This window comes from Scomber japonicus, chromosome 10 (assembly GCF_027409825.1).
Source record: "Scomber japonicus isolate fScoJap1 chromosome 10, fScoJap1.pri, whole genome shotgun sequence".
In the NCBI taxonomy this organism is placed as follows: Eukaryota; Metazoa; Chordata; class Actinopteri; order Scombriformes; family Scombridae; genus Scomber; species Scomber japonicus.
The window spans coordinates 35947394-35964483 of NC_070587.1; the positions used below are offsets into that span (position 1 = coordinate 35947394).

The 17090-nt window shown below is 43.6% G+C and overlaps 1 protein-coding gene across 2 annotated transcripts in view; it reads right to left on the reverse strand.

The window, feature by feature from the left end:
• Nucleotides 1-8342: 8342 nt before the first annotated feature.
• The window catches only part of LOC128367041 (scavenger receptor cysteine-rich type 1 protein M160-like), a 28618-nt gene continuing 19870 nt past the window's right edge, over nt 8343-17090 (reverse strand). The window contains exons 8-14 of one of the 2 annotated variants that reach the window (XM_053327834.1): nt 15901-16209; nt 15378-15659; nt 11230-11535; nt 10649-10939; nt 9394-9723; nt 8699-8781; nt 8343-8595 (exon numbers count right to left, since the gene is read on the reverse strand). In XM_053327834.1, the coding sequence (XP_053183809.1) occupies nt 8455-8595; nt 8699-8781; nt 9394-9723; nt 10649-10939; nt 11230-11535; nt 15378-15659; nt 15901-16209 (1742 nt within the window). In that variant the 3' untranslated portion in view covers nt 8343-8454. Of the gene's footprint in view, nt 8596-8698; nt 8782-9393; nt 9724-10648; nt 10940-11229; nt 11536-15377; nt 15660-15900; nt 16210-17090 lie in introns of those variants that run through there. The other variant, XR_008321900.1, reaches the window with a different exon arrangement.

A 17090-nucleotide genomic window follows, 5' to 3' on the forward strand; every position in this document is an offset into this window, starting at 1 on the left:
ACTTTTAGTGAGAGTGGATATAGATGGTTTGATTTACAGTTTGGTTAACATTTATACATCAAACCTGGGCTCAGAGAGAGTTTCCCTTTGTAATCAGCTGAGAACAGGAATGCATTTACATAATCAAGATTACATTATAATGGGAGGGGATTGGAATTGCACTATTGACTTTACACTGGATAGAATAGGGGATGAGCCACATGTACTGTCTGGGATTAGTTTAAGGAAGATGTTACAGCACTTAAGACTTGGTAGATGCATGGAGAGTCAAGTACTCAACTGAAAAACAATATACATGGTTTAAGGCTAGTGATAATAGTGTTAGTGCAGCTAGGTTAGATAGGTTTTATATATCCCATAATGTCAGGCTAAGGTTAGTCAGCAGTGTTATCAGCCCTGTAGGTTTTTCTGATCATCATCTTGTAACTATTCAAATTCACACCTCACCTGCTAAGAGAGTTAAATCTCATTGGCATTTTAATAATAAACTTCTTCAGGATACAACTTTCTGTCAAAGTCTAGTGAATTTATGGACACAGTGGAGGTGCAGGAAGACAGATTTTGACTCTCTCAGCCAGTGGTGGGAAGTTGGAAAAACACAGATACGTGTTTTTTGTCAGCAATACACCTCTCACTCCACAGGCAGAATTAAAAAAATAATCCAAGATTTGGAAAAGGAAATAACACAAATTGAAGGTAGTTTTCAGGGGCAATGTGATTCTGGAATAAAGAACTTGTTGCAAGGCAAAAGGCAAGAATTGAGTTCCTTCCTGCAGGAGAGAGTAAAGGGGGCCTTGGTGAGATCTCGATTCATTTCCATCAATGAAATGGATGCACCCACCTCGTTTTTTTTCAATCTAGAGCGGACTGTGGTTGGAAACAAACAAATGACATGCCTTGAACTTCCTGGAGGTGGGGTGACTACAGATCCAGGTTTAATGAGATCACATGCTATAAACTTTTACACTAACCTTTTTGGAGCAGAACATTGTGATGACGCTTGTGTCGTAGAACTTCTGGAGGAACTTCCATGTCTCAGTTCAGCTGAAAGAGAGTCTTTGGATACAGAGCTAAGCTATGAGGAGCTAACGGCTGCAATGGGACAGCTGAACTCAGGACGTGCACCAGGGATCGATGGACTAACAACAGACTTCTTTAAGTGTTTCTGGGAGTGGATTGGACCAGATTTTTATGAAGTGATGAAAGCATGTTACATTGATGGGTGCTTACCAGTTTCCTGTCGCAGAGCAGTTCTTTCCCTGCTGCCCAAACAGGGTGATCTGGCCTTATTGAAGAACTGGAGGCCAGTGGCACTTCTATGTACTGACTATAAGGTGCTTTCTAGAGCACTCTCCAATAGGCTTAAAGACTATCTTGAAATATTGGTGCATATGGATCAGTCTTATTGTGTACCTGAAAGATGTATATTTGATAATCTTTTTCTTATTAGAGATGTTCTGGATCTCAGTACTTTCACTGGTTTAAATTTTGGAATTTTGTCACTAGATCAAGAGAAAGCCTTCGACAGGGTGGACCATGGTTATTTATTTTCAGCTCTTAAGGCATATGGTTTGGGGGACAGTTTTATTAAGTGGATAAAGCTACTGTATAGTGAGGCATCATGTATGGTTAAGGTGGGGGGAGGTTTGAGTAGACCAATTCCCATTTTTAAGGGGATAAGACAGGGCTGTCCGATTTCAGGACAGCTATATAGCCTTGCCATAGAACCACTGTTATGTAGACTGAGGGCTAAGCTTACTGGCATTTCATTACATAAGGATTCTTTGTTTCCATTAGTAGTCTCGGCCTATGCAGATGACATCAATATTTTCATAAAAGACCAAAAGGATGTTCAGAAAGTAATACAGTCTTTGGATCTGTATGAAAAGGCGTCATGCGCTAAGGTTAACTGGGCGAAGTGCAAGGCTTTACAGGTAGGACAGTGGGAGGGAGACAGAAGACCAAGTCTACCTGGAGGGTTGGAGTGGGGAGTAAATGGTCTGAAGGTATTGGGGGTATTTTTAGGGACTAGTGCATTTAGAGAAAAGAACTGGGAAGGCCTTATGGAAAAGGTGTGTGCAAAGTTGTCTAAATGGAAATGGCTGCTTCCTCAGCTGTCCTATCGGGGACGAGTACTGGTGATCAATAACTTGGTTGCCTCGACACTGTGGCACAGGTTTGCTGTCTTACCTCCACCCAGAGGTCTTATCGATCATATTCAGAGGACTCTAATAGACTTCTTCTGTTCAGGTAAGCACTGGATTCGTGCTGCGGCCTTGTACTTGCCAGTACAGGAGGGAGGACAAGGATTGATTGACGTGTCTGCCAGAGTTCTGGCTTTTAGACTGAAAGTGGTACAGAGGCTGCTGTATCACCAAGGGCTAAGGTGGCAGGAAACGGCACAGTCAATTTTACAAAGACTTGGACGATTTGGATACGGTAAACATCTTTTTTTATTGAGAACCAGTGAAATTGATGGTGATGGGCTCACTCCTTTTTATTCATCACTTGTACAGGCGTGGCAGGTGTTGAAGGTGGAGAGAGATCCAAACGCACGGCCTGGACCATGGCTGATGGAGGAGCCTTTGTTTTTTAACAATTTCATAAAGTCAGGAACTACAACCAGCAGGAACTACAACCAGCAGGAACTACAACAACCAGCAGGAACTACAACCAGCAGGAACTACAACAACCAGCAGGAACTACAACAACCAGGAACTACTACAACCACCAGGAACTACTACAACCACCAGGAACTACTACAACCACCAGGAACTACAACCAGCAGGAACTACAACCAGCAGGAACTACAACCACAACCAGGAACTACAACAACAACCAGGAACTACAACCACTAGGAACTACAACCACCAGGAACTACAACCACCAGGAACTACAACCAGCAGGAACTACAACAACCAGCAGGGTCTCATACTGACTGAAGACAGGGTCTCATCAATGATGACGTTGTTTCGTCTGGACGGGCCTTCCATGTAATCAGATTTATCATTGAGAGAGTTTCCATATCATTTTTGGTGATATGTCATCATATGTCATCATGTCTTGCTGTAGGTTTTGAAGTCATGAAAGGAAGGAAGGAAGGAAGGAAGGAAGGAAGCAAGCAAGCAACCGGAGGGTTTGAAGTCATGAAACTCCTTTTGAGTAAATTCCAGACTAACCTTGAGATCATGGACTTCTCTCATTAGCTCCCCAACTCTTTTGTTTGAGGAATCAACAAGGATTTCAACACAGGATTTGAAGTTTTTCTCCTGTTGTTCTAAGAGAGATATATAGGAAGGAAGGAAGGAAGGAAGGAAGGAGGGAGATATATAGGAAGCCTTTTGCTGCTCAAGTAATTCACGCACCTGAGCCATGGAAGCAAGTTCCTCAGAGTTATCAGTGGCTTTTGGTGGCATGGGAAAGGTTGATTACTGTCATGAACTGGCTCAAAATTCATGACAAAACAAAAGAGGAGAGCACACCTTTAAGTTAAACCAAACCAAAGTAATTTATTCAATCAACGTATTTACCTAAATTACTCAAACTTATATGTTAGATCTGTAAATCAGTGGTGTCTGGAAATGTATGGATGCAAGGGTATGTTGAGTGCTAAAAAGTAATCAAAGAAAGCAACCACAGAAAAAGGGTTCTGCTGCTGGTAGGGAGAGAGCAGACTGAGTAGGCCAGCTGATTTTATAAAGGTGGCCCAACCCCCAGCCCAGGTGAACAGAGTCAGCCTGATGACCTTGATCTGCCTGGATACTTCCTGGAAAGAAAAAACACAAGGACAAGCAGACCAGCCAGGCAGAGCAATCACAGGAAGTCATCACAATTACTCACAGCTGGTCTACTTAGCCAGATCGTTTGCCAGAAGCAGGAGCTGGGTCTCTGGATCTTTGTTAGGCTGATTCAGCACAGCAGAGAAGTAATGAAGATTAAGACTGAAAGGTTAAGGGAAGAAAGGAAAGGAAAGGAAAGGAAAGGAAAGGAAAAGAGGAAGGAAGGGAGGGAGGAAAGAAAGAAGGAAGGAAAGAAAAAAAGGAAAGGAGGAAGGAAAGAAACTCTGATCAGTTTATAACAAACAGTGAGCAGGAGGGAGGAAAGGAGGAAGGAAAGGAGGGAGGGAAGGAGGAAGGGAGAGAGGAAAGAAAGGAGGGAGGAAAGAAGGAAAGAAAGAAGGGAGGAAAGACGGAAGGAAAGGAGGAAGGGAGGAATGGAGAGAGGAAAGAAGGAAAGGAGGGAGGAAAGAAAGGAGGGAGGGAGGAAAGAAAGGAAGGGAGGAAAGAAGGAAGGAAGGAAGGAAGACCAGGTAGACCCCCAGATACTTGATCCCTCCTCCCATCCAGGTAGACCCCCAGATACTTGATCCCTCCTCCCCTCCAGATAAACCCCAGATACTTGATCCCTCCTCCCATCCAGGTAGACCCCCAGACACTTGATCCCTCCTCCCTTCCAGGTAAACCCCCAGATACTTGATCCCTCCTCCCTTCCAGGTAGACCCCCAGATACTTGATCCCTCCTCCCTTCCAGGTAAACCCCCAGATACTTGATCCCTCCTCCCCTCCAGGTAGACCCCCAGATACTTGATCCCTCCTCCCTTCCAGGTAAACCCCCAGATACTTGATCCCTCCTCCCCTCCAGGTAGACCCCCAGATACTTGATCCCTCCTCCCTTCCAGGTAAACCCCCAGATACTTGATCCCTCCTCCCTTCCCTGTTCCCTCCTCCCCTCTAGGTAACCCCCAGATACTTGATCCCTCCTCCCCTCCAGGAAGACCCCCAGATACTTGATCCCTCCTCCCTTCCAGGTAAACCCCCAGATACTTGATCCCTCCTCCCTTCCAGGTAGACCCCCAGATACTTGATCCATCCTCCCTTCCAGGTAAACCCCCAGATACTTGATCCCTCCTCCCTTCCAGGTAGACCCCCAGATACTTGATCCCTCCTCCCTTCCAGGTAAACCCCCAGATACTTGATCCCTCCTCCCTTCCCTGATCCCTCCTCCCTTCCAGGTAGACCCCCAGATACTTGATCCCTCCTCCCTTCCAGGTAAACCCCAGATACTTGATCCCTCCTCCCCTCCAGGTAGACCCCCAGATACTTGATCCCTCCTCCCTTCCAGGTAAACCCCCAGATACTTGATCCCTCCTCCCTTCCCTGTTCCCTCCTCCCCTCTAGGTAACCCCCAGATACTTGATCCCTCCTCCCCTCCAGGAAGACCCCCAGATACTTGATCCCTCCTCCCTTCCAGGTAAACCCCCAGATACTTGATCCCTCCTCCCTTCCAGGTAAACCCCCAGATACTTGATCCCTCCTCCCTTCCAGGTAGACCCCCAGATACGTGATCCATCCTCCCTTCCAGGTAAACCCCCAGATACTTGATCCCTCCTCCCTTCCAGGTAGACCCCCAGATACTTGATCCCTCCTCCCTTCCCTGATCCCTCCTCCCTTCCAGGTAGACCCCCAGATACTTGATCCCTCCTCCCTTCCAGGTAAACCCCAGATACTTGATCCCTCCTCCCTTCCAGGTAGACCACCAGATACTTGATCCCTCCTCCCCTCCAGGTAGACCACCAGATACTTGATCCCTCCTCCCCTCCTGGTAGACCACCAGATACTTGATCCCTCCTCCCCTCCAGGTAAACCCCAGATACTTGATCCATCCTCCCCTCCAGATAAACCCCAGATACTTGATCCCTCCTCCCTTCCAGGTAAACCCCCAGATACTTGATCCCTCCTCCCCTCCAGGTAGACCCCCAGATACTTGATCCCTCCTCCCTTCCAGGTAAACCCCCAGATACTTGATCCCACCTCCCTTCCAGGTAGACCCCCAGATACTTGATCCCTCCTCCCTTCCAGGTAAACCCCCAGATACTTGATCCCTCCTCCCCTCCAGGTAAACCCCCAGATACTTGATCCCTCCTCCCTTCCAGGTAGACCCCCAGATACTTGATCCCTCCTCCCTTCCAGGTAGACCCCCAGATACTTGATCCCTCCTCCCTTCCAGGTAAACCCCCAGATACTTGATCCCTCCTCCCTTCCCTCATCCCTCCTCCCCTCCAGGTAACCCCCAGATACTTGATCCCTCCTCCCCTCCAGGAAGACCCCCAGATACTTGATCCCTCCTCCCTTCCAGGTAAACCCCAGATACTTGATCCCTCCTCCCTTCCAGGTAGACCACCAGATACTTGATCCCTCCTCCCTTCCAGGTAGACCCCCAGATACTTGATCCCTCCTCCCCTCCAGGTAAACCCCCAGATACTTGGTCCCTCCTCCCCTCCAGGTAAACCCCCAGATACTTGATCCCTCTTCCCTTCCAGGTAGACCCCCAGATACTTGATCCCTCCTCCCTTCCAGGAAGACCCCCAGATACTTGATCCCTCCTCCCTTCCAGGTAAACCCCCAGATACTTGATCCCTCCTCCCTTCCCTGATCCCTCCTCCCCTCCAGGTAACCCCCAGATACTTGATCCCTCCTCCCTTCCAGGTAAACCCCCAGATACTTGATCCCTCCTCCCTTCCAGGTAGACCCCCAGATACTTGATCCATCCTCCCTTCCAGGTAAACCCCCAAATACTTGATCCCTCCTCCCTTCCAGGTAGACCCACAGATACTTGATCCCTCCTCCCTTCCCTGATCCCTCCTCCCTTCCAGGTAGACCCCCAGATACTTGATCCCTCCTCCCTTCCAGGTAAACCCCAGATACTTGATCCCTCCTCCCTTCCAGGTAGACCACCAGATACTTGATCCCTCCTCCCCTCCTGGTAGACCACCAGATACTTGATCCCTCCTCCCCTCCAGGTAAACCCCAGATACTTGATCCATCCTCCCCTCCAGATAAACCCCAGATACTTGATCCCTCCTCCCTTCCAGGTAAACCCCCAGATACTTGATCCCTCCTCCCCTCCAGGTAGACCCCCAGATACTTGATCCCTCCTCCCTTCCAGGTAATACTTGATCCCACCTCCCTTCCAGGTAGACCCCCAGATACTTGATCCCTCCTCCCTTCCAGGTAAACCCCCAGATACTTGATCCCTCCTCCCCTCCAGGTAAACCCCCAGATACTTGATCCCTCTATACTAAATGTAAAGGAGGACAGAATCAGTACTAGAATATTACATTCTTGTCTCTATATTTAAGCACAGTTACCTAATTTACTTATTTTACAGATATTGATATCTTTCTATTTCTCTATTCAATATACGTTTAATGAATTTTGTCATCCTTTGAGTTTTAATGGTGATCATTTAGAAAATAAATATTTCTGTATGTTCAGAACGGGTTACTCATTTATGCCGTGTACTGTATTAGAAACTGATTTATTAGCATGAAACTGTCACATACAATAAATGAAGGCTGAACGAACATTCAATTCTGTCAAATATCAGATTTATTTATTGGAAACAGCAGAACAAAGATAAAACACTTCATTTCACTAAATAATATTTCCTTTTGTTCGGTTACATTAAGTCAAAAAGTTCAATAACTCAATAACACATCTAAGCTGAATAAGTAGTATATAGTCTATAAAAGGAAGAGAAGAAACAAAGATATAAACTCATCAAACATGCAGATAGATTTTTAAATGATTTCTTGACTCAACATTTATCCAGATGAGATCATAAAACTCTGGATTCATGTAAATATTCAACTCTTACATTCTGTCAAATTTGACCCGTTTTGACATTTAACAGCTTGTAAAAACACTGCAAATGTCTTTTATTCTGAAATTTGATGACTTTTCCTAAAGTGGCCCAAAATGTACAAAAATATAAATATTTTAAAAGTTATATTTTTGCATAGATGCTACTAATGTTAGTCCATTGAGGCTGTTCTGGGTCAGATTATCTCCGTATCTATGTCCATGTGTGTCCCCACACTTCCACAAAGCTCTGCTCACTTTACCTTTAAATACATTTACATCATTATTATATGTTATATTTCATGTCTGAGGTCTGAGTCTCTCTGCTCTGGAACATGAATCAAGCTTTAATCACATTTATTGATCAGTCAGATTATTGACTATTGATGCTTTCTGAACGCATCTGTGCTTCAACATTTGGTAGAAACACTTTTTAAGAGGAGAACAAACTGAGGAGAGAATATGAACAGTATGAGAGAATATGAACAGTATGTAAAAGGTTAAGTAAAAATGTTAAAGCTCACACGAGAGATTAATATTCTGTCAAACTATAATTATAAACACATAATTATGTTACAAATGGTCTAATCAGACCTCCTCTCTGCTCTTCTTCTAGTGGTTTTAATACAGGTCTTACTATTTCCTGTTTTGGCACTGAGCGTTGGTGCTGGATGGAAATCAGAAGCTGTGGAATCGAACAATACAGACGTCATTCCTCGCCGTGCTGAGCTGCAAAAACCTGTCAGACTGAGAGGAGAGATGAAACCAAATGTGATTTTCTTCTTCAGAGGGTTTGTGTGGCTCCTCGGAGGTCCTACTCTGCTCCCCGAGCTCCTTCCTCTCCAGCCGGCTCTCCTTCCTCTCCAGCCGGCTCTCCTTCAGCTCTGGAAACACCCAGGTTATAATAATCCAGCTCAATGGTCTCCTGTGGGTCTGACTTCTGCCCCCTGCTGGCCTGGAGAGACATGACAAAACAGATCTAAGTGACTGCATCACTCCTCTCTTCAGTATAAACAGGCTGAGTCTCAACCAGTCCTCTAAACAAACATGTTCAGTACCTTCAGGATGAAATAGAGGGCAGTGTTAGACAGCAGCAGAGCCACCGGCAGGACGACCAGTCTGATGATAAAAACTTTTGGATCTGATGAGACACATTCAGTCATCACATTAGATCACATGACATCATGAGGACAACAGCTCCCATCAAAAAGAAACTTTAAACTTTAGTGATGTTAAATCTCCTAAAATCAGTGAAGTCTGAAGCAGCTTGTTGATTCAGCTCTTAGAGAATAAGTTCATCTGATCCTCTCTGTATGCTGATGATGTTCAACAAAAAACACTCATGTGTTCACAGCTGCTTTGAAAGAATGAATGAAAGTCTGCTGATTCTCTCCTTAAAGCTCCTGTCTGCTTAAAATGATTCAACTGATTGTTAACAGTCAACATCTTTACATGCAGTTAAATCAGATGTGATCCTGGTGAAGCTCTGAGTTCATCATGTAAACCCTGTTTATTATCATTATAGTGCTTATCTGGCTTCACTTTTACTTTCCACTACAACACAGTTGTTATGGTTGAATAATGTTAAAGAAGCCGGGAAGGAAACAGTTTACAGCTCCTTCATCAGATTGTGACTCAGCTCTCTGTAGGTCGCTGGGTTGCTCCGGCTGCCTCATGACTTTTTATCAAACATGGAAACAAAGTCAGTGTGACGTCTCAGTTGGACTGAGCTTCACACTCTGCTTCAGCTTACCTGTGACAGTGAGAGAGAGCAGACGGCTCTCAGAGGAGAAGTTATGAGAAAAAACATAGACGCCATAAACACAGCTGTAGCTTCCTTGGTGGGCGGGGTCTGCAGCAGGAAACAGGAAGTCAGCAGAGTGATTGACAGCTGGCTGGGTGTAGTTGTATGTTGTGTTGGAGGAGGTGAAGGTGAGCTGGAAGGAGCCTCCTGGGTACTGAGGCTGGACGGAGCAGCTGATGGTGAAGCTGGAGCCCTGGAGAACCTGAAACCCCTGCTGCTGGGCCCCGGAGACCCCGTCCATGGTAGGAGACACAGAGATGATTGGCTGAAGCAGCAGGTCTGTAAATACAGAGAGGTGATTGGCTGAAGCAGCAGGTCTGTAAATACAGAGAGGTGTGGCACCCTGGACATTTTAGGGGCTCAGATTATTTTCAGATGTGTTGTTGTATTAGTTTGTTATGTTAGTGACTGGCGCTGTAATCCTTTGCTGAAGGAAGTTAGCCCAGTCATAGTGGACACAGTCACAGTAGAAGCAACAGGAGAGTACTGATGCTAGACTGTCTTTTTGTTGTGTATTTCACTACAAATAAAACCATCTGGCACCTGGATGAACATTGTCTACATTCAGTGTGGAACAAGATGATGAATCCTTCTTCTTCTGTGAGAAGCTGAATGTTGTTTTCTCCTCATTTGTTTGTTGAGATAAATGAACGTTGATCACTGAGAGATGATCACACAGCACAGAGAACTCCTACATTCATGTGTAATACAGAGGAGTCAGAGAGCAGAGGAGGAAACACATTAACATCCTCAGCTGCCTTCAGATCAGACAGAAAACAGCTGCAGTTTGATTCATCTGAGACCATCAACATATTAATAAGACATTCATACAACACTGCATACACAATAGTTTCCTACACAAATGATTGGAAGATATTTAACCTGTTAGCAAACTGTTGCTTCTTTGTTCAGACACAGACCAACAACTATATTCATTTGTGATGTAGTTGTTTGTAAGGTGGATGTGACTGAGCTGGCTCAGGAGAACTGCAGAGTGTGTGAGTGAACCACAGCAGGTTGATTAAAGGTTCAGATTGTTTCAGTTTGAATCAATGAGCCTCCAGGAACAAGCTAACTTCTCTACCCTTTAGGAAGCCGTCATCCTCCATAAGTTTACAGTTCAGTTCAATGGAAACCACCAACTATCACTGTGACAGAGGAAGGAGAGTATTACTGTCAGAGATGATGTCACTGATGGACTTACCTGAGCAGGTGAGCTCCACCATGGAGGAAGAGGAACCTGATGATGATACACAGTCCCTCAGTGCAGATCCAGACTGAAGACAGTCACGCCTGATCCCCCATACAGGTCTGTATGAGGACTCATCTCTTCTTCCTGTTGAAACAGCAGAGCCACAGTCCAATTCTCTGCAGGCAACAGCTGCTGCCTTCAGGGTCCAGTCAGAGTAAAACTCTCTCACTGGTCTCCACTCTCCCAGTTTCACCTCCAGTGTACCTGCACAGTGACTGGCTCCTCCCACCAACCTGACAGGCTCTGAACAGAAACAAGAGACTCATCAGTAAAAGAATAAAGTGAGTTTCATTAGAACAGAAACAAGAGAGTCATCAGTAAAAGAATAAAGTGAGTTTCATTAGAACAGAAACAAGAGAGTCATCAGTAAAAGAATAAAGTGAGTTTCATTAGAACAGAAACAAGAGAGTCATCAGTAAAAGAATAAAGTGAGTTTCATTAGAACAGAAACAAGAGAGTCATCAGTAAAAGAATAAAGAGAGTTTCATTAGAACAGAAATGAAGACAAATCAAAGCTGCAGCTCCTCTTCTACCTGAGCAGGTGAGTCCAACAGCTTTACCAGGTGAGCAGGTTCTTCTAGCTGAGTCTGATCTTCTACAGTCCAGGAGAGCAGACTCATTGCCTCCACACTGGAACTCTTTGGTCCACATTGGAGCCTCCACTTCTCCATAGAGCGCCCCCTGGAGGACTGAAGGAGCCCCACAGCCAAGCTCCCTACAGACCACCTCTGCATCCTGCTGGTCAAAGTCAGCTTCACACACTGAGGACCACGACTGCTCAGACTTCACCTCCAGTCTGCCTGAACACAGACTAGTCCCATTCATCAGCCTGATAAAGTCTGGAGAGAGAGAGGATTTAATATTCAATACTGATCTTTATTTACCACCTTATATATCATGACACATATAAAACATCTCAGGAGGTCCCCTCCTGGAGCTGTGGAGTCTCTGGTACCCGGGCCTCGGCCTCTGGACAGGAATTGATCAGATTTTATTGATACCAATACAATAATCTATTCTGCTAGTTGGTCCAGTTCTTCATTGATTCTCTTATCAATTCCTGATCAAATGTTTTGTGTGGAAAGAAATTGTCCTACACAAGTTTCAGGGACAACAAAACAGTTTGATTGTCTCCACTGTTAATCAATGATGTTGCATGCTGATGAATATGTTGGTAAGATAAATAACATGCAAATAATGCACAGCCAACAGCTCATTACTTAAATAATGAATGAAAGCATCTAACAGTCTCCTGCCTCTATGAACAGCAGTGCCAATCACATGCTGCTTGTTCCAGCTGTGTCAGAGTAATGGTTATAAGAATGCTGTAATTCTGAATGAATGAATGGAAACAATATGAGTTAAAACATATTTAAACATGTGTGTAAAAGGAAAAGATAAAGGTGCTGAGTTCAAATGCTGTAATTCATTGTTCTATCAAAGGGATTGATTTAAAAACACACTATGATCTGCAGATCAAGGTTATCTGTGATCCATTGCTCTGACCTTTCAGGTAAAACAGGTTAAAAAAGATGAATAGGATAAAAAGATGATCTGTGTTTAAAATGTAGACTCATCAACCTTCTGTAATGTTTAAAACACACTTTAAGTTACATTTAGCAGTGTTCTCTTATTTCCCTGAGTTTCCTTTTTTTCTGAGAGTTTTAAGTTCTAGTTTGTAACTACTGATCTGTTTTAGATTGCTATGGTCTCGTTCAGCCTGTGTAGAGTAACAGCAGGTCTGTAAATACAGGCTGTGTCCCAATCTGGTCCTAATTGCGAGGCTGCATCCTCGAAGTGCGCATTTCGAGGCCGATTACGTCACAACGCCGCGCGAAGGCTGTCCCAATTCGAAGACTCCTTCAAATGCAGCCTTGAAATGCGGCCATCTTTTCCCTCTTTTTCGAGGATGCATCGCTACTATCCTTCGCGGCCTCCCAGATCCCAAGATCCTTTGCGCGGCGCTGTTCAGTGCCGCGAAAACACAACAATGGCGACACCAACAGGTGAAGACTTTTCATTCAAGTGTAAGTATTGGTTTGTTTTATTTAATTATTTGTACTTATTACTACTTATACTTTTATACTTTTACTAATTACTTATATTTTATTACTTGACTTATATATGTGTATATATATATATGGACTAAGATGAACAAATTTAGATTTTAATAAAGAGCTACGTTTGGGATTATCACTATTATATGTTATACTTCATTATTATGATAATTTTTTGCTATATTAGAACCCTTTTGTCTGTTGACATAGTAAAAAAAAACATGTTTTACATTACATTTTGTTTTATTTTTGTTTTAGGGAGCAAGGAGCAAACGAGCTCCTGATTAAACAAAGAGGGGAAAATGACCATCTATTCACGGGGGCCAAAAACTCCGCACGGCGGGATGGAGGTAAGGCTGATGTCCATTTTTGTACATCTTTGCATCCCTGTGTTGATGTGATCTTGTGTTTACCTTTTCTCTTGCTTCCCTCTGTGTTTAGAGCAATACTGGAAAAGATTGGGCTGGAGGGGAAGGTCCAGCCCTACCAGGCCAAAAAAAATGGGACAATTTAAAAAAAATAAAATAAAGTAGGTAGCCTACAGGTTTGGATTAGTTTTACTGTTACTAAATACTTTTGCTGAAAATTGCTGACATGATTGATTTCCACTGCCTTAGGATTGCAAATATCCAGGGACAGGGGAGGGGGCCAGCGGCAAGCCCACTGCTGGCACTTGGCCGTGGTTTGTCCTCATGGATGAGGTACTGGGGCAGAGGCCATCTATTGCCCCCCCTGTCCTCATTGCCTCCATCCGTGAGGACACACCAGGGCCAAGTGCCGCAGTGGGTGAGCAGGAGAGTGAAGAGGAGGAGGAGGACCAGCCAGGGCCCAGGAGGAAGAGGAGGAGGGAGGATGACCTCCTTGACCTCATAAAGGAGGACATGAGAAGGCAAAATGAGGCAGAGGAGAGGAGGGAGCAGGAGGGGAAAGACAGGATGGAGAGGCTCTTCTCTCTCCTGGAAAAAGTAATAGAAAAATAAATATACATCTATATAGATGTGTTTAATTTGATTTTATTTATGAACTGTGTTTATTTATGATTTTTCTTTATTTTTTATTTGATTGTGAAGATTTTGATGTTTTATGTTGTTATTAAATAAAAAATATTATTCATTGTTACACGTCTATTCCATTTAGTATTTACAACTTCAGTACAATTTATAACAGGGTTGCATAAAGTGCTACTGTTCAGGAAGAACAAGGGATTAAATATTTTCTTTTATTATCAAGTGATGAAACATTTCACTATTTACAAAAATTACATCAGAAATAACTATTTACAGATTATTATTATTTTATTATTCTTTCTCTTGTGTGTTTTCCTTCTTTCTTTCTTTCTTGTGTGTTTTCCTTCTTTCTTCTTCTTTCTTTCTTTCTTTCTTGTGTGTTTTACTTCTTTCTTCTCCTTTCTTTTATTCTTCTCCTTTCTTCTCTCTTATAATTTTGTCAGCTTTTTCACCGTCTTTTCGGTCGTGGCGTTTTTCTCGTCTTATGGGCGGGAATAGCTGGTGACGCAACCAGGAAATGCCTCGAAGGCTAGACTGTCTCATTTAACAACGGTTGATGCGTCCTTCGGAGGTTCCTCAGAAGGCTGCATCCTTCGAAGGCCGCAAAGGCCGCGTACTTCGAGGATGCAGCCTCGCAGTTGGGTCGGAATTGAGACACAGCCACAGAGAGGTGATTGGCTGAAGCAGCAGGTCTGTAAATACAGAGAGGTGATTGGCTGAAGCAGCAGGTCTGTAAATACAGAGAGGTGTGGCACCCTGGACATTTTAGGGGCTCAGATTATTTTCAGATGTGTTGTTGTATTAGTTTGTTATGTTAGTGACTGGCGCTGTAATCCTTTGCTGAAGGAAGTTAGCCCAGTCATAGTGGACACAGTCACAGTAGAAGCAACAGGAGAGTACTGATGCTAGACTGTCTTTTTGTTGTGTATTTCACTACAAATAAAACCATCTGGCACCTGGATGAACATTGTCTACATTCAGTGTGGAACAAGATGATGAATCCTTCTTCTTCTGTGAGAAGCTGAATGTTGTTTTCTCCTCATTTGTTTGTTGAGATAAATGAACGTTGATCACTGAGAGATGATCACACAGCACAGAGAACTCCTACATTCATGTGTAATACAGAGGAGTCAGAGAGCAGAGGAGGAAACACATTAACATCCTCAGCTGCCTTCAGATCAGACAGAAAACAGCTGCAGTTTGATTCATCTGAGACCATCAACATGTTAATAAGACATTCATACAACACTGCATACACAATAGTTTCCTACACAAATGATTGGAAGATATTTAACCTGTTAGCAAACTGTTGCTTCTTTGTTCAGACACAGACCAACAACTATATTCATTTGTGATGTAGTTGTTTGTAAGGTGGATGTGACTGAGCTGGCTCAGGAGAACTGCAGAGTGTGTGAGTGAACCACAGCAGGTTGATTAAAGGTTCAGATTGTTTCAGTTGGAATCAATGAGCCTCCAGGAACAAGCTAACTTCTCTACCCTTTAGGAAGCCGTCATCCTCCATAAGTTTACAGTTCAGTTCAATGGAAACCACCAACTATCACTGTGACAGAGGAAGGAGAGTATTACTGTCAGAGATGATGTCACTGATGGACTTACCTGAGCAGGTGAGCTCCAGGATGTAGGAAGAGGAACCTGATGATGCACAGTCCTTCAGTGTAGATCCAGACTGAAGACAGTCAGATCTGATCCCCCATACAGGTCTGTATGAGTCTTCATTTCTGATTCTTGTTGAAACAGCAGAGCCACAGTCCAAATATCTACATATTATAGCTGCATCCTTCAGGGTCAAGTCAGAGTTACTCACTGGTCTCCACTCTCCATGTTTCACCTCCAGTCTACCTGCACAGTGACTGGCTCCTCCCACCAACCTGACAGTCTCTGAACAGAAACATGAGACTCATCAGTAAAAGAATAAAGTGAGTTTCATTAGAACAGAAACAAGAGAGTCATCAGTAAAATAATAAAGTGAGTTTCATTAGAACAGAAACAAGAGACTCATCAGTAAAAGTATAAAGTTAGTTTCATTAGAACAGAAACAAGAGAGTCATCAGTAAAAGAATAAAGTGAGTTTCATTAGAACAGAAATGAAGACAAATCAAAGCTGCAGCTCCTCTTCTACCTGGTGAGCAGGTGAGTCCAACAGCTTTACCAGGTGAGCAGGTTCTTCTAGCTGAGTCTGATCTTCTACAGTCCAGGAGAGCAGACTCATTGCCTCCACACTGGAACTCTTTGGTCCACATTGGAGCCTCCACTTCTCCATAGAGCGCCCCCTGGAAGACTGAAGGAGCCTCACAGCCAAGCTCCCAACAGACCACCTCTGCATCCTGCTGGTCAAAGTCAGCTTCACACACTGAGGACCACGACTGCTCAGACTTCACCTCCAGTCTGCCTGAACACAGACTAGTCCCATTCATCAGCCTGATAAAGTCTGGAGAGAGAGAGGATTTAATATTCAATACTGATCTTTATTTACCACCTTATATATCATGACACATATAAAACATCTCAGGAGGTCCCCTCCTGGAGCTGTGGAGTCTCTGGTACCCGGGCCTCGGCCTCTGGACAGGAATTGATCAGATTTTATTGATACCAATACAATAATCTATTCTGCTAGTTGGTCCAGTTCTTCATTGATTCTCTTATCAATTCCTGATCAAATGTTTTGTGTGGAAAGAAATTGTTCTACACAAGTTTCAGGGACAACAAAAGAGTTTGATTGTCTCCACTGTTAATCAATGATGTTGCATGCTGATGAATATGTTGGTAAGATAAATAACATGAAAATAATGCACAGCCAACAGCTCATTACTTAAATAATGAATGAAAGCATCTAACAGTCTCCTGCCTCTATGAACAGCAGTGCCAATCACATGCTGCTTGTTCCAGCTGTGTCAGAGTAATGGTTATAAGAATGCTGTAATTCTGAATGAATGAATGGAAACAATATGAGTTAAAACATATTTAAACATGTGTGTAAAAGGAAAAGATAAAGGTGCTGAGTTCAAATGCTGTAATTCATTGTTCTATCAAAGGGATTGATTTAAAAACACACTATGATCTGCAGATCAAGGTTATCTGTGATCCATTGCTCTGACCTTTCAGGTAAAACAGGTTAAAAAAGATGAATAGGATAAAAAGATGATCTGTGTTTAAAATGTAGACTCATCAACCTTCTGTAATGTTTAAAACACACTTTAAGTTACATTTAGCAGTGTTCTCTTATTTCCCTGAGTTTCCTTTTTTTCTGAGAGTTTTAAGTTCTAGTTTGTAACTTCTGATCTGTTTTAGATTGCTAAGGTCTGGTTCAGC